This window comes from Sceloporus occidentalis, unplaced genomic scaffold (genome assembly GCF_023333645.1).
Source record: "Sceloporus occidentalis isolate IW3139 unplaced genomic scaffold, rSceOcc1.0.p SCAF_3, whole genome shotgun sequence".
Taxonomy (NCBI): domain Eukaryota; kingdom Metazoa; phylum Chordata; class Lepidosauria; order Squamata; family Phrynosomatidae; genus Sceloporus; species Sceloporus occidentalis.
This window is the reverse complement of record NW_028316983.1, coordinates 164458635-164473587: the sequence shown is the minus strand read 5'-3', so window position 1 is coordinate 164473587 and position 14953 is coordinate 164458635. Positions and strand designations below refer to the sequence as shown.

The 14953-nt window shown below is 41.0% G+C and overlaps 1 protein-coding gene across 2 annotated transcripts in view; it reads left to right on the top strand.

Annotated features, from left to right (window-relative positions):
• Positions 1–9350, top strand: part of NEDD9 (neural precursor cell expressed, developmentally down-regulated 9) — an 82966-nt gene extending 73616 nt beyond the window's left edge. For both annotated transcript variants that reach the window (XM_089516726.1, XM_089516725.1), the window contains 3 exons: positions 2743–3957; positions 6923–7012; positions 8288–9350. In XM_089516726.1, coding sequence (XP_089372852.1) covers positions 2743–3957; positions 6923–7012; positions 8288–8797 — 1815 coding nt within the window. In that variant the 3' untranslated portion in view covers positions 8798–9350. The remainder of the gene's footprint in view (positions 1–2742; positions 3958–6922; positions 7013–8287) is intronic.
• The last annotated feature ends 5603 nt before the right edge of the window (positions 9351–14953 follow it).

Sequence of the window (14953 nt, the reverse complement as noted above, 5' to 3'; positions counted from 1 at the left end):
TGTTTGTGTCATTTAAACAGCATACCTCCAAAGTAGCCCAAAGGAGCTTTATTTTGGCCTGTCTGTTCGGGCCCTCAGTTGATACATTTACAGGGCACAATAAGCCATTGATTTCTGTTAATATGGTTTGTTTCTTATCAGTTTCATGAGAGATGCTGTTTCAGCATGAATAGTTAAATAAACAAGCTTATGTTAGCAATCCACCAGCCATGGTTGTAGCAATCCACCAACCATATGGATTGTGGCAAACCATGATTTAAAGAAGCCAGCATTTATAAACCAGCAACAAACTATGAGCTCAGAATGTGGTTTGGGGCTATTTAATTAACCAAGGCTTGTTAGCAGTGACACATTCTCATGTCACAACAAGCCAGATTCCAACAAACCATATCTTATTATGTGTTAGTAAAGTCACACTGTCAATATGGGATTGAAGAACTGATACCAGATAATCCCATGCTATACTGTTCCTCAGTTGGACAATTTGGTGGGTGTCTTGGCCTTTGCAGAACTTCCTTCCTGTTGGTGCTATAGCTTTAGTAGATGCCTCCCCCCCCCCCAAAATGAGAACTTTAAAATATGATTCTATTGATTGCAAGATCAGCAGGTTGGCAGTTCAAGGCACAGATGCTGCATGATGGGGTGAGCTCCTGTCACTAGTCCCAGCTTCTGCCAACCTAGCAGTTTCGAAAGCATGCAAATAGGTACCACTTCGGTGGGAAGGTAAACAGCGTTCTGTGCAATCATGCTGGCCACATGATCACAGATTAATCTTTCACAACGGTAGCTCTTTGGCTTAGTAACGGAGATGAGCACCGCCCCCTATGGACAGACACAACTTGACAACCTTGTCAATGGGGAATACCTTTATCTTTAGATCTTTATCAGTTGCAGTCAAACTCAAATGTTCAGCATACTTGGGGATATTTTATCTCTGTTCAATAAATTCCTAATATGGACTCATTAGTGTCAACCAGAAATGGTAGTAAAATCCCTTAAAGTAGTGGTGGACATCTTAAGTTACAGTTATCTCTCTTTTTTAAATGCCATTTTATTAGAATTTTCTTTAAAAACCATACAACAATGTCATACAACAATACACATAATAAACATACAAGAAGGCAAAAAAAGCATACAACAAAAAACATACAACAGTACAATTTATCTAATTGACCCATATCATCATTCCACATTCATGTAATATATTCATATCAATTCCTTTTCCTTATATATCTAAAATAAAAAAAACTTCCTAATGTTTGTAATTTCCCAGATATCTTTGGTTATTGTTTAAATATCTATGTACCTCATGTACTTTAATATATAGCAACTGCTACCAGGGACCTTTTTTGTATTGTTTCATACCTTTATCTATACATATTTAAACCTTTGTTTTAAACTTACACAACGGAAACAATCTATATCAATTTTCAGTTATTTTTTACTTTGCTGTCTCTTATAATTCACAGTTACAGTTATCTCTGACTGAATGTGTTTGGAAGCCATAGGGTACTGCTGGCCATGATATTGACCGTATGTCACTCTAAAGCAGCAACAGGTAGCTGTGCAGGGGATGGTGGCCATTTTTCCACACTGCACTCTCTTAGCATGCCACACCAGTGTGTTTTAGCATGCCCAAAGTGGTGCGGCATCACTTCTAGCTCCCACTTTGGCTGATTTCAGCCAATTTCAGAATTTCTTTTAGGGTTTGTGGAGGCTGAAGGGGGTGTTGGAGGATCAGGGAAGCAAACTGATGTGGTTTGGATGCATTTTAGTGGCTTAAGGGGGGGAAGCCATCTAAAAATTACCACTATTTTTTTTAAAAAGTCTGGAGGCTTTGGAAGGCTTCTGAGGCACTTCAAGTGCAGTACCTAGGAGTCCCAAAGGCTGTATTTCAGCTAGCAGGCTACACTTTGTCTAGCCCTGCTCTAAAATCAGACCACACCAGGGAGGCATGCAAGCCCCTAGGCCTCCATTAGTGTCTAAAACAAAACGATGTCACTCTGATGTTGTTTTGTGTGAGATGTCTCTGCTACCTTGATAGCACTGCACCTCAGCAAACTTTGCTTCCATACAATCAAGTTATCACACATACTGGTTACAGAAGAATCATCAAGATCAGATGGATTCTGGGCTTACATCCCACGGCATTAACCCACCTTGAATCCCATTGTGGAGAAAGGTTGGATATAAATCCTGGAAATAAAATGAATAAATAAATAAATTATCAATTTCCCAGCCACTAGGAAACTACCTCATAATGATATTCCGACCTGTGTATTTTTTTTGTAGACAATTGGTATTGGTACTAGAGAAATATGTGACAGGATTATACATGGCCAAAGATCACCCCACAATAGCAGTGTCCATTTGTGTTCACTGTAAATAGGTTCTCACTGTAATATATCTCATCCTAAGTATCAGCTAGTCATGATGGAAATATATGCCCTCCATTACCAGAGACAAGTATGGTGCTACATATTGACTGATATACAGGAGCAGGCAGGTACTTTTCCAGTCATAAAAGTCCCCATGGACAGTTGGTTGGCCTTTGTGTAAACAGACTGCTTTATTGATTCTTTTCTTGATCTAGCACATCTCTTTGATCCAGCACAACTCTTTGTATGTTCCTTAGTCTGCCTTGACAAATGTCTTACCTGAGAAATGACTTTGAATGACTCACTCCTCTTTATGAAAACAAAGTTGCTGTTATCACTCATGACATTGCATTTTATGTTCCAGATCTATGCCATTCCTCCCTCAGCATGTAAAGACGATTCCAGAGAGTGCTCACCCGATTCAGCAGCTTGCATACAACATGAGACAAGACCAGAGGGTGTGTACGATGTCCCTCCACCCATGACCAAAGCAGCTGCAGAAGATCCTGGACAAAAATGTTTTTGCAGCCCTCCCACCTCCTCAGGCCTAACACCACACCAACAAGGCCTGTATGATGTCCCAGTGAGCCACCCAACTCAGTTTGTAGGACAGCTGATTGCTCCCCAGAGTGATGTCTATGACACCCCCCGAGGAGTCCCATTCCCAGGACAGCACTTGGAATTTGGAGACAGTCTAAATGCTGAAGGAAATGAAGGTATATATGATGTGCCTCCACAAGTAAGCCAGGACACTAAAAAAATGCAGGATGTGACTGATGGGATGAACAGGTTGTCTTTTTCTAGTACAGGGAGCACAAGGAGCAACATGTCCACATCTTCCACAACATCAAAGGAATCTTCTTTTTCATCAACTCCTTCTCAGGACAAACGATTAGCACTGGATCTTGACACAGCCATAGAGAGACTTTACTGGCATCAGAACACAATGGAAACCACCATCTCCAGTTTAATGGCCTTTGTCACCCCTGAATGGCGGTCTTACGAGTACATGGAAAAGCACATCAACAAGATCCACACTGCTGTTGATAAGGTGGAGCAGTCACTGGCTGACTACCTTCACTTTTCCAAAGGGGCAATTGCCAATGCTTCCTTGCTTTCAGAACTCAGTCTCTACAATAAGATGAGGAGGGAAATGCAGAGACTGGAAGATTCTCATCAGATTTTGACACAGACTAGCCAGGACCTCAGTAACTGCAACTGGTCCTTGAATGTCCTGGCCCGGAACAAGCCCCAAAACAAATGTGATGACCTGGATCGGTTTGTGATGGTGGCGAGGACAATCCCAGATGATGCTAAACAGCTGACCACCAGCATCAGCATAAATGCTGAGGTGCTCTTCAAACAAGGGTATATAAAAAATGCTTCAGAAAGCATGTGGCCATCTGTGGATTATGTGTATGACAATCCTCAGACCCTGATGACACAGCCTGGAGACAAAAGGCAAGACCACTGCACTTCTTTGCCACCACTTCTTTCTAAGGGCCAGCATTACCAGTGCAATAGCAGTGATGGTTCAGAAAAGAGCTGGATGGACGATTATGATTATGTGCACTTGCAGGTGAGTTCCATCTTATGCAAAACCACCTTGCAAAACGACAACAGCTAGATCAAGCCTAGGCCAATGTCTTGTTTCCAACAGTAATGAGTCAAATGTTTCTTAGAAGCTTACAAGCAAGGTGCAAAGGCAGCAGCTCTTCCCTGCTCACCCACCAACTGGTATAATTTAATTTGTTTTACTTTTTTATTCCTTTCCATTTAGCTCCAGTAAGCCCTAGAACTTGGAAAAGTTACTTATTTGAACACCAGCTCCCAGAATCTGTCAATCAGTATGTTCCTCATGTGAGAAAACCTCTCAGAGCTCACCTCCCTCCCATGAAGCAAGCAACCTGTGGTCTTCCAGATGTTCTACAACTAGCACATCTTGAGTTCCCATCATTTTTCATGACTGGTTATGCTGGCTATTTCAACAGCATCTGGAAACACCATCACATCCCCAATAAGCAGGGCTGCTTGAGCTGAAACTCTGTCTTACCACTGCTTTAAGTTAGCCTTCTTCCCGCTAGAAGCAATTGGCACAAGTGTGGAAGGAGCCATTTGGCAGCTCTCATCACCTTCACCACCATTACTAGAGTTGTGGATTCAGTTCATATGTGCCTTCAAGTTGCCAGGCAAATTATAGCAACCCTCACGAGTTGCACAGGGTTTACTCAAGCAAGGAATACTCAGAGATAGTTTTGACAGTTCCTTCCTCTGAAACATAGTCCACAGCACCTTGTATTCATTGGCAGGCTCCCATCCAGGTACTAACCACAACTGACCCTACCTAGCTTCCAAGATTAGGTGAGATTTGCTGTCTTTAGGGTATTTAGGTTGTCTCTGGACTCAGTATATCTGATAACAAATTTAAAAGCAGTGGAAGAAGGGAGTAGGGCCAAGCCATCCTATCTGTCAGCCCATGGTAGACAGGGCAAAAATATCTTTTTGTCTACCTTTCTCCCCACCATCCTTGATATGATTTATTTATTAATTCACATTTGCATCCCACCTTTCCATCAGTGAGCTCAAGAGAGAGCACATGCTAAGCTGAGAGAGGGACTGCCCAACCAGTGAATTTTATGATTCAATGGGAACCATAAATGATTCAGCAGATTTCTTGAGTCCTAATTCAACTCTCTGACCACTTCACTACCCTGACTCTTTCTTTTCTTCTCATGCAAATATCTCAGCCCTCCCCCCAAATCCTGCAGTTGATTAGGGAATTCTGGGAGCTATCGTACAGTAACAACAACAACAACATTTCCAAGCTCTGGCTATAACAACCATTGATTATATAATCTTCTTTGTCTAATTTCCTTTAGAGGAAATGCATATAATTGCCCTTTCAAGCCATTTAAACAAAGGCTGGCCATGGTCATTTTTCCTACAACTGAATTTCATAAGTTATTTGTGTGTTTTGAGAGACTGTATTTCCTCTTACCCATCCCAATCCAAACCATTTCTTTAATTGGCCATGTTATCTTCTGTTATGGGTGAGTGAACCTGAACAGCTCATATTTTTATAAACTTCTATTGCACCTTTCCTGTTTTCTGTATTTAAAAACATTTAAACAGACTTTCAGCATCAGAGAGCTGTGTTAGTCTGGAATATCAGTATACAAAGGGATCTTGTAGCACCTTTGAGACAAACTATGTGAAAGAAGTTGCAGCATAGGCTTTCATAGATTTGGTTTACTTACGCTACAACTTCTTTCACATCATTAGTCTCAAAGGTGCTGTAAGATCCCTTTGCATACTGATACTTTCAGCTTATCAAGATGACCTTCTTGAGATATTTTCAATCCTTGTTTTAGCTTATACTTATGAGCCCTATTCCGTGCCTTCATTTCCAGGTTGGTGGTCACTATTCCCTCCTAATCTCCTCAATACTTCCACACTTCAAGTCCTCCTTTGTCACTATTACTTGTATTATACCTTTCATCACTGAGCTCAAGGCAACATACATGAATGCCCCCCCCCCTTTATTTTGATAATAACTCCTTGGGTAGATCCAATTGAGAGTAACTTAGGGGCTGTGCAGACCACCCCTAAGGGGTGGCCTGCAGCCGCCTCCATTTTTGTTGGATCAAGGCCACAGCAACCTCAAGCCGCAGCCCTGATCTGACCTTTGCAGGGCACAAAAAGGCACTGCAAAAAGTGGCTCCTTTTTTGTACCCCACAAAGGGCACAGCAGCCATGGCTTTATGGCGCTCCTTTGAATCTGCATTGTGCAGATGCAGTGTCAGAGGAGTGGTGTCATGCCACGCTGTGGGCGGAGTCGGGGCGTGCATCATATAGATGCTATGCTCTGACTCTGCCCCCAAGCCGGCCTTTAAGGCTGATCTGCACAGGGCCTAAGTTGCTCAAGACCACCTAGTAAATTTAATTCCTAAGTAGAGGCTTAAAATCGTAGAAATGAGTGGAGCCAGCTTAGTTTGAGTGTTGGGACTATACTGCAGATGAGGATTCAGATGCTAACTCAGCTATGGAAACACACTGGCAATTCACTCACTTTCAGCCTCAGATGAAGGCAAAGCCAAATCCCTTCTGAACAAATCTTGCCAAGAAAACCCCACGATAGATTTGCCATAGGCTTGCTATAAGTCAGAAATGACTTGAAGGCACAAAACCGCAACTCCTTAAAATTCAAGTCTTCTCATCTATGCAGAAGGCTGAAAACCCTTTTCTTTCCTTGTACAGGTTAAAAAGGCATATGACAAAAGAACAAAACTACACACACACACACACACACACACTCTTTCCTTCTTTACTTGTTGGTAACAAGAAACTTTTATTATGTACAGGTTCATATCAAATCATGAGTTCTTACTTTTCTCATATATTTTCTCCTCTATGTTAATTTAAAAAGTGATGTGAGAACATAATGAATTGCCTGGCTGTGTAATGAAGTTTATTGGTTGGCTGTTTTCTCGAAGGACACATTTGTTTGACATGGCTTCTTTGTTTTTGAAATGTTGTCCATCCAGGGAAAGGAAGAATTTGAAAGGCAACAAAAAGAGCTACTAGAAAAAGAAAATATCATCAAACAGAGCAAGATGCAACTGGAGCATCATCAGGTAAATTTTCATAAGAGGCAATACTAAAAAAGGGCTGGAGAGGAAAGGCAGAAGCAAACTTGAAGCAGCTGCTGGATGGAAAATTCATGGGACAGGCTCTTTGGAGAAGAGGGACCCCAACAAAATACTGTTGAAATGGGAGGGTGAAAAGATTCATGGGCCTAAACAGGGATTGTATGCATGTGGGCCTCTAGGTATTCAGGACTGCAGTTCCCAGAAGCCTGGGAAATGATGAGATTTGCAGTCCAACAACATCCAAAGAATATACTTCCCCTATCCTTGCCCTGTCAGCATATGTTGGTCATTTTTAAAGTTTTCCAGTCAGCAAAAATTTACAGGTCACACTTTTTTTCACACATTTACATTTATATCCCTTTTTGCCCAAAGGAATTTGTAAGCTGGAATGCCAAATGTTTACATGGTTGTGAAAAGCACAGCAGGTGTGTAAACTGCAGTGGTAACAAGTGGGAGCTGTAACAAAACGTTACAGAGTATCTTGTTCCCTAAGTAGGAATCTTCATACACATACATACTGTTCAGGAATTGCAATCACCCAGCAAAGGCCCCCTCCAAGGTATTATAAGTTGGGTAAGAGGTTCAGGTGAAGCTTACTGCTTTTCACCTGTGGTTTATTCTTTTACTTTTTCAAATGACAGCCTACATCCTGTGACCCTTGGTGGCCACTGAGCAAGTCCTCTCCTTTCTGGGATGTGGAAGAGGGGAAAATATCCCAAATAAAGCAAATAAAAGTAATATATCTATATAGATATAGATGGGGAAAAGTCCGTGCCAAAAGACTTACAGACTAAAAAGAGGCAATCCAGGTAAATTTTAAAGTTACTTTTAAAAGTAACTTCTGGCATCTGGGTTCAGCAGTTATGATGTCATAAGTCTGATTTGTAGCATCACAATTCACTTTTATCATTGTGCCATTGCAGTGACCAAATGCTGCAAAGGCATGATCCCAAAACCTACCTTTTAAACTATACAGCCCCCACATGACCATATCTGAGTTATAGGAGAGTGAGTGATGATGCATCTAGCCCTCTTTCTTTCACAGCTGCATTTCCTAATACAGGATCTCACCTGTTTTAAAATGCTTTGGACTTCTGTATAGCACAGAGTTCCTTCAGGCATCCTTTGTCTCTCAGTGGTCCCATTTGGGCCGCAGTCTTGTGAGCGCTCAAACCCCTTGAGTTTCAGACTGAAGGAAATGATGCTGTGTCATACACTGCTAGCATTACCTTGGCATTGATTCTTTTGCTTGCCTTTCAGTTAAATCAGTTCCAGAGGTTGGAACAAGAAATCACAAAGCCTGTGGAAAATGACATCTCAAAATGGAAGCCACCTCAAAACCTTCACCCTGTAAACAGCCTGGTAGCTTCACATGAAAGGCAGCTGCTTTTATTTTATTCGGACCAGTGTGAGACTAATTTCATTTCCCTCTTAAATGCCATTGATGCCTTCTTCAGCTGCATTAGTGCCGCTCAACCACCAAGGATCTTTGTTGCTCACAGCAAGTTTGTCATCTTGAGTGCTCATAAACTGGTGTTCATTGGGGACACCCTGACCCGGCAGTTAACAACTCAGGAAATACGCAACAGTGTCATGAATTCCAGCAACCAGCTTTGTGAATTGCTTAAAAGCATTGTCATGTCAACCAAGATGGCTGCCTTGAATTATCCCAGCACAGCATCTCTGCAAGACATGGTAGACCGTGTGACAGAACTTTCCCACTATGCACAGTTGTTTAAATGTTCCTTGGCACATATGGCATCTTACTGAGGTGCACAAAATTGACTCAAACCCATGAAAAATCATGCTTTTAAGAAAAGAACTGGAAATATTTTCTATATTGTGTTTTAAATTTTTTAAAACATGATCATTTATTTTTTCTAGATGTTTTATATTGAATATTTTAAATTCATTTTATGGATTAGAAATTATAAAGGTTTCTAGCAATCTCTGTTGTTTCTGTATCAAGTTTAAATATGCATATATAAATATGAAATGATACTCTGCACATATGTATATGTTGTGACATTCCATAAAGTCCATTTAGTAAGCACCTTAACAAAAAATATCCATCCATTCTGTGGTGTATATGTGGCCTCGATTTTTCAGGATATCCATTAATTGAATACTACTTTGCGTTGTGGGGGGGAGGGGTGCTATAATGTATGTTGGTAGGTTTTTTATTTTAGCGTAATTGTGTCATACAAAAATGATGTAAAGGCTGTGGCAATTCTTAAATATTATTATTTTAGTCCCAGTTGCCTCCCCAAAACAAACCCTACTTGGCATAGGTTGCTACTAAATAAAACTGTACTGACTTACAGTGATGTCCTGCCCATTTGTTTTGAAGCAAATCTCATTCTTTCCACAGAATTCACATCAAAATGGGTCACATAGACAGAGAACAGCAGTTTTTCATTTTACTTTTGTATTCTCTGGTTTTGATTGCATGAATTGTTCTCTTTTATTGGCACAAGAATTAACAACTGGAATACAGCTGAATAGTACTGGTGAACATGTCAAATGACTTGAGAAGCAGGGCTGTTTCCTGTGATCCCAACTCTATTTCTGGGCAATGCTATAGGCTGGGATCCTGTTTTGGAAATATCTATGCATAAGTTAAGGAACGTGTGGCATTTTTGTCCAATAACATTTGGTGACCTGTATTATACCCACCCCTGCTTTAGTTCCAAGCTCCTAAATTGCAAAGGGTTTTACACAGCCCTGGAGTAATTTTCAAGGTGTTGTTAAATGCATTGTTATGCACACAGACAACTCTTGCAACTATATTGCAAGATTATCTCAGGCAGTTCAAACAAAACTTGGTGCATGGCCGTTTTTGCTTTTGCTTCTCTCTTTTCATGTGTGCAATAGATAATTTCGATTCTAGACATAAATGGATAGTTATTCAAATAATGAAGATCTGGTTCTTCCCTAGTAAAAATGTCGGCCTCTGTAGTGTAAATGCAGCTCTAACAGTGTGCTGAGTGAGAAGCATACAAGGAGACACATCGAGAGCAGCTTTGGCTGGCACAGGAATATCACTGTCAGGATGAAAAAATAGCTTGTGCTACTCCCTAACACAACTGTTTCTTTTGAATATTACAAAGAAGTATAATTGCGTATCTGGTGGCATTGCTGCTTCTTAGTGTTCAAAGCTGTACTTTGTCACAAAGCTTGAAAAAAATTCCCTTTTGGACCACAACTCCCAAGATACCCTCAGAAAGAACCTGTAGCCACATAACTGTTTAAAAGCATATGAAGGCAATGATGTCTGAAACTCAGTCTGCAGTATGAAGGATCATGCTTCATTGTTAAGTAGTGGCTGAAGTGTATGTAGCATTGCCGAAGTGTGTGCCCAGTACTCCCGAAAGCATCCTTGGGGCGCACATTGTGTTTCTAGGAAGACTTCATTTGGAAATTTTGTATTTTTTTCTTTTCTTTTTTTTACTTGAAACCCAGCACTGCAACTTGGAAAACTACTAAATTATAGTAAATTTTGAGATACCTGCCGTAATTGCCTGATGAATTATGGCTGTCCCCCCTTTGATTCTAGTGTGCCTCTCATTTATATTTTTGAGTTGAAACTGGGCTCTGCAACTTGGACAACAACCAAAAGCAGTTTGTCAAATTTTGAGTCATCCAGCACAATAGCCTGATGAAAGATCTTTCTTTTGTTATTATAGACTACACAGGTACGCACACATATATGGACTACACAAGTACACACGTATGTGCCAGACAAGCTTGAGTGTAAAAGATAATGTTTTGTACATGGACAATGCAGAATTTCATACTTAGTATCTACAACTACAAGCTTTCAGATGGACAATCTAAAAAATACATCTGTATGAGACATTTGACCATATTTTCCTTCCAATCAGTACTGGGCTGTAAAGACTGCTGTCTGACTATAGAATAGGGGTGGGTTAATTATGACTACCAGCACTGCTTTCTTGGACTCCAGAGCCCTTCAAACCTTTTAAAAAAGTTTTCCCTCCCCTAATACAAATGCTCTCTATGGGAAATTGGGAATTTTTCACATTTTTGCACCCCCTTGACTATTTTAGGCCATGGAGAGACCTTCCACCCCCAAAAATAGGATGTTAAAAGGAAGCCTCTTCCAGTCAGTTTCTTTTTCCAAAAAACAAAAGGCTCAACAATAACATGGTCTAGTATAGAACTTGTCATCCTTCTGCCACTTGACTACTATTTCCAAAAGCCCTAGCCAAGATAATATATAGTGAGGTCTGATGGGAGTTGCAATCCAACAGCCTCTGGGAATCTGCACTTTCCTCATCCTTGCTATGATGCAAGTTCGAATATCCTTATCTGGAAAAAAAACACTTGACCCTGAATCACTTGACCCTGTCCCACTTTTTCAGGGGATTTTAAAATGGCTCAATTTCTCTCTCCACCCACTTTCCCACTTTGTCCTCTGCTTATTTCAGCTACTGTAGACTGAGCTTAAAGTGCAGAAGCCATCTGCAGTCAGTTAACCCAACCTGGGGGACAGGAGAGGTGATGGGAAAGAATCTTACCCTTCCCAGTAGACTCAGACAAAAAGAAACGGCTGCAGCCTCTCCTAGCTTGTGTGTTCTTTCTTGTTTTTTAATTTTTGCCATCTTCACAACTTCCTGATGTTACTTGGCCACATGTGTCCCGGTTTTTAGCTGTGAAATGGTCAGGGGCCTACTCTATCCAGATCTAGCAGTTGGGATCAAGCCTGTGTTGCCATTTTGAACAAAGTAATTGCAACCACTGGCTGAATCCAATCGATTTCTTTTTTCAGTCATAGATCCACCTCTCTTCTTTTGAAATATTGGTACTTGGTCTGAGACATCTCTAAAGTCACTGGGATTTTTCAGAGCTTCCTTATGGAAAGCGTCCTACTGCCTCTCCATTATTTTTCTGTCAGAAGAGAAAGGTGGTGCTAGAAGCACCCATCTCTTGTTTCAAACTCTTGGGTTTCCCCCCCTGCTATTGTATACCATGACCACAGTAACTGTGGAGTCAGTTGTACTGAGGATTAAAGGACAGGTGTGCCTACAGTGCTCATTCATTGCATGATTGAAAGCTCAACATTTTTCTGTCTCTCGTGCTCTGTGATCATTTGGACTAAGCTCTGCTATGCGTCTGCTTAGGCAGCAGCTTGCTGCTAACTAAAAGTTACCTCCAGCCCTGTGATATTGTCTCAAATGATGCCTTCTGTTTTCTGCACAGAACAGCATGCTTAATTTTGCAGTTTGTAGCATCTTTATCATGCTTACTACTGCTAAACAGTTCAGGGCTTACCCAGAAATCCTGTGCATATCTAGAGAAGAAATATCCACTGAGTTCACTGGGATTTGCCCCCAGGTACATGTGTCTAAACACCCTCAAGGTAGTAGATCCCATCTGATCTTGGATGCTAAGCCCTGGTTAGTATGTGGATGGGAAACACCAAAGAATGCCAGGTTCTGTAAGCTACATTTCAGAGGAAGGAACTAGCAAAACCATCTCTGAGTATTCCTTGGGGGGGGGGGGGCATCTAGAGTTTGACACTGTTTTAACTGTCTTGACTCAATGCTATGGAATTCTGGGATTTGTAGTTTTGTGAAACATTTAGCCTTCTCTGTCAGAGAACACTGGTGCCACAACAAACTAAAAATCCCAGGATTTCATAACATTGAGCCATGGCAGTCAAAGTGGTGTCAAACTGCATTAATTCTGAACTGTGGGAGCAGCATAAGAAAACTATGAAATTCATGGGGTTGCTATAAGTCGATAGGCAACTTGTTGACACGCACACACGTCTAGGACTGCAGCTCCACATACCGAAGAGACTGAATGTCTTCTATATCACATCACAAGCTTCAACATCATCAAAGATAAGGCATTAATAAAACAGAATGCACCTTTTGGAATGAGATATGTTCAGTTGTTAAGAGATGTTGCTTCAGCAGGACCACACCTCACACTGATGCTGAGGGAGCCCAAGTCCCCCAAGAATTGCTCCAAGCCCTAAAATTGCATCTGGCATAAGCTCAGTGAAAGGAAGATAGGCTCATCTCCTATTACCAGTAAAAGCATTTTGCAAAAAAGAAGCAAATGCAAATGCTCAAGGCATTTTGTATGCTTCGCATGAAGGTATATTTTAAAAACTTTGTAACCCATGTTTTGTTTTTTGTTCATAATGTATGTCTTGAGTATCAGTGCTGTTTAATGTAAATAAAGGACCTAACCCAACAAACAATAATTACAAAGTGAGTTCCACTGATGTCAAGGAGGTTTTAAGCATTTAATACCACTTCCATTTAAATTTCAACAGATCCTGGCTACTTTGGATGGCTACAGTTGAAGGACCTCTGGAATTCTCTGTGTTTATTTTTTTTCTAGTGTTTTCTATGAAAAAAAGTTTCCCATATGTGGAAATCTACCCAATTCCACATGTCAGTATTTGGGTTCAAAATATGACACCTCAACTCACATGAGGCTCTAGATGTGCAGCCTGAAATGCATGAGTGTCCCATATGATGCTTGGGAGTACTACCACCACCCCTGGTTTCCAGTGGAGTCTCTCTTGAATAAGCCTGGGGAGATTTGCAAGCTATGGTGGCCATGGTTCTCAACTGCAGATACACAAAACTCTTACCAGTTGGAATGGGAGTCAAAGTGCCATAAATACTTACAAGTTCTTTTGTCCTCCATAGCTTGCAGCAATGAAGCTCTTTTCGTGGACTCTTATGCTAACAGAAAAATACAGTTGAACCTCAATATTTGCAGGTTTACCTTTTATAGATTTCATTATTTGCAAACTTGCCATCAATAATTAAACTGATTTTTGGGGTAGTTTTGTGGCCTACTATGGGAAATCACAGATGAGAAAATGTAAAGAAAACTTTTACAAGTTTAGTATGTGCATAAAATAATAATCCTTTTCTACTTCTATCCCTGGAGTCGCACCATAGCCACTTTCCTCCTCTCCAGCCACATCCAAAGGGCCAACACCTTTGTCCTGTAGCAAAATATCTTTGTGAAAACACACACTTCTCTCATACCCAAGATTTCACAGATGAAAACTGGAATGTGTGAGCCCAAGCAACATCAGAGTAGGCAAGATTGCAAAAGTTATTCATGAGGAAGAGCACACAAGCCAGGAGAGGCTGCAACAGTTTGCTTTTGCCTGAGCCTACTGGGAAGAGCAAGATTCCACACCTCCTCTCCTCTCCCCTGCAAACTATTGAGTTTTTCCCGACATTTTGAACTTAGTTTGCAGCAACTGAGGTAAACTGAGAACAGTGGGGGGAAATGGAAAGAGTTGAGACAAACAGAGCCATTTCAGAGACATCCAAAAATGTGGTGCAACAGAGGATTAAGTGGGACTGTCCCAGCCAAACTGGGGCAGTTGAAGGGTATACCCTCTGTAGTCAGTTACATTTAACCACATTAATCCATTCAACAGGGAGAAATGTAGGATACTACACTTGGGCAGTAAAAGGCGAAAGATTTATATGATCTGAAGAGGGAAAAAAACCTAACTTGGGCAGTAAAAATGAAATGTACAGACATAGGATGGATGAGACCTGGCTTGACAACAGTACATGTGAAAAGGATCTTAATGGACCACAGGATGAACATAAGTCAGTAGTGTGATGCGACAGCTGAGAAAGCCAATGCAATTCTAGGCTGCATCAATAGGAGTATAGTGGGAAACAACAGTACTACTCTATATTTAGCCTGGTGAAGAGAAGGTTAAGGGGTGACATGATAGGCATGTTTAAATATTTGAAGGGATGTCATACTGAGATTGGAGCAAGCTTGTTCTCTGCTGCTCCAGAGACTAGGACATGGAGCAATGGATTCAAGCAATAGTAAAAGAGATCCCACCTAAACCTTAGGAAGAACTTCCTGACAGTAAGAGCTGTTTGATAGTGGAATACACTG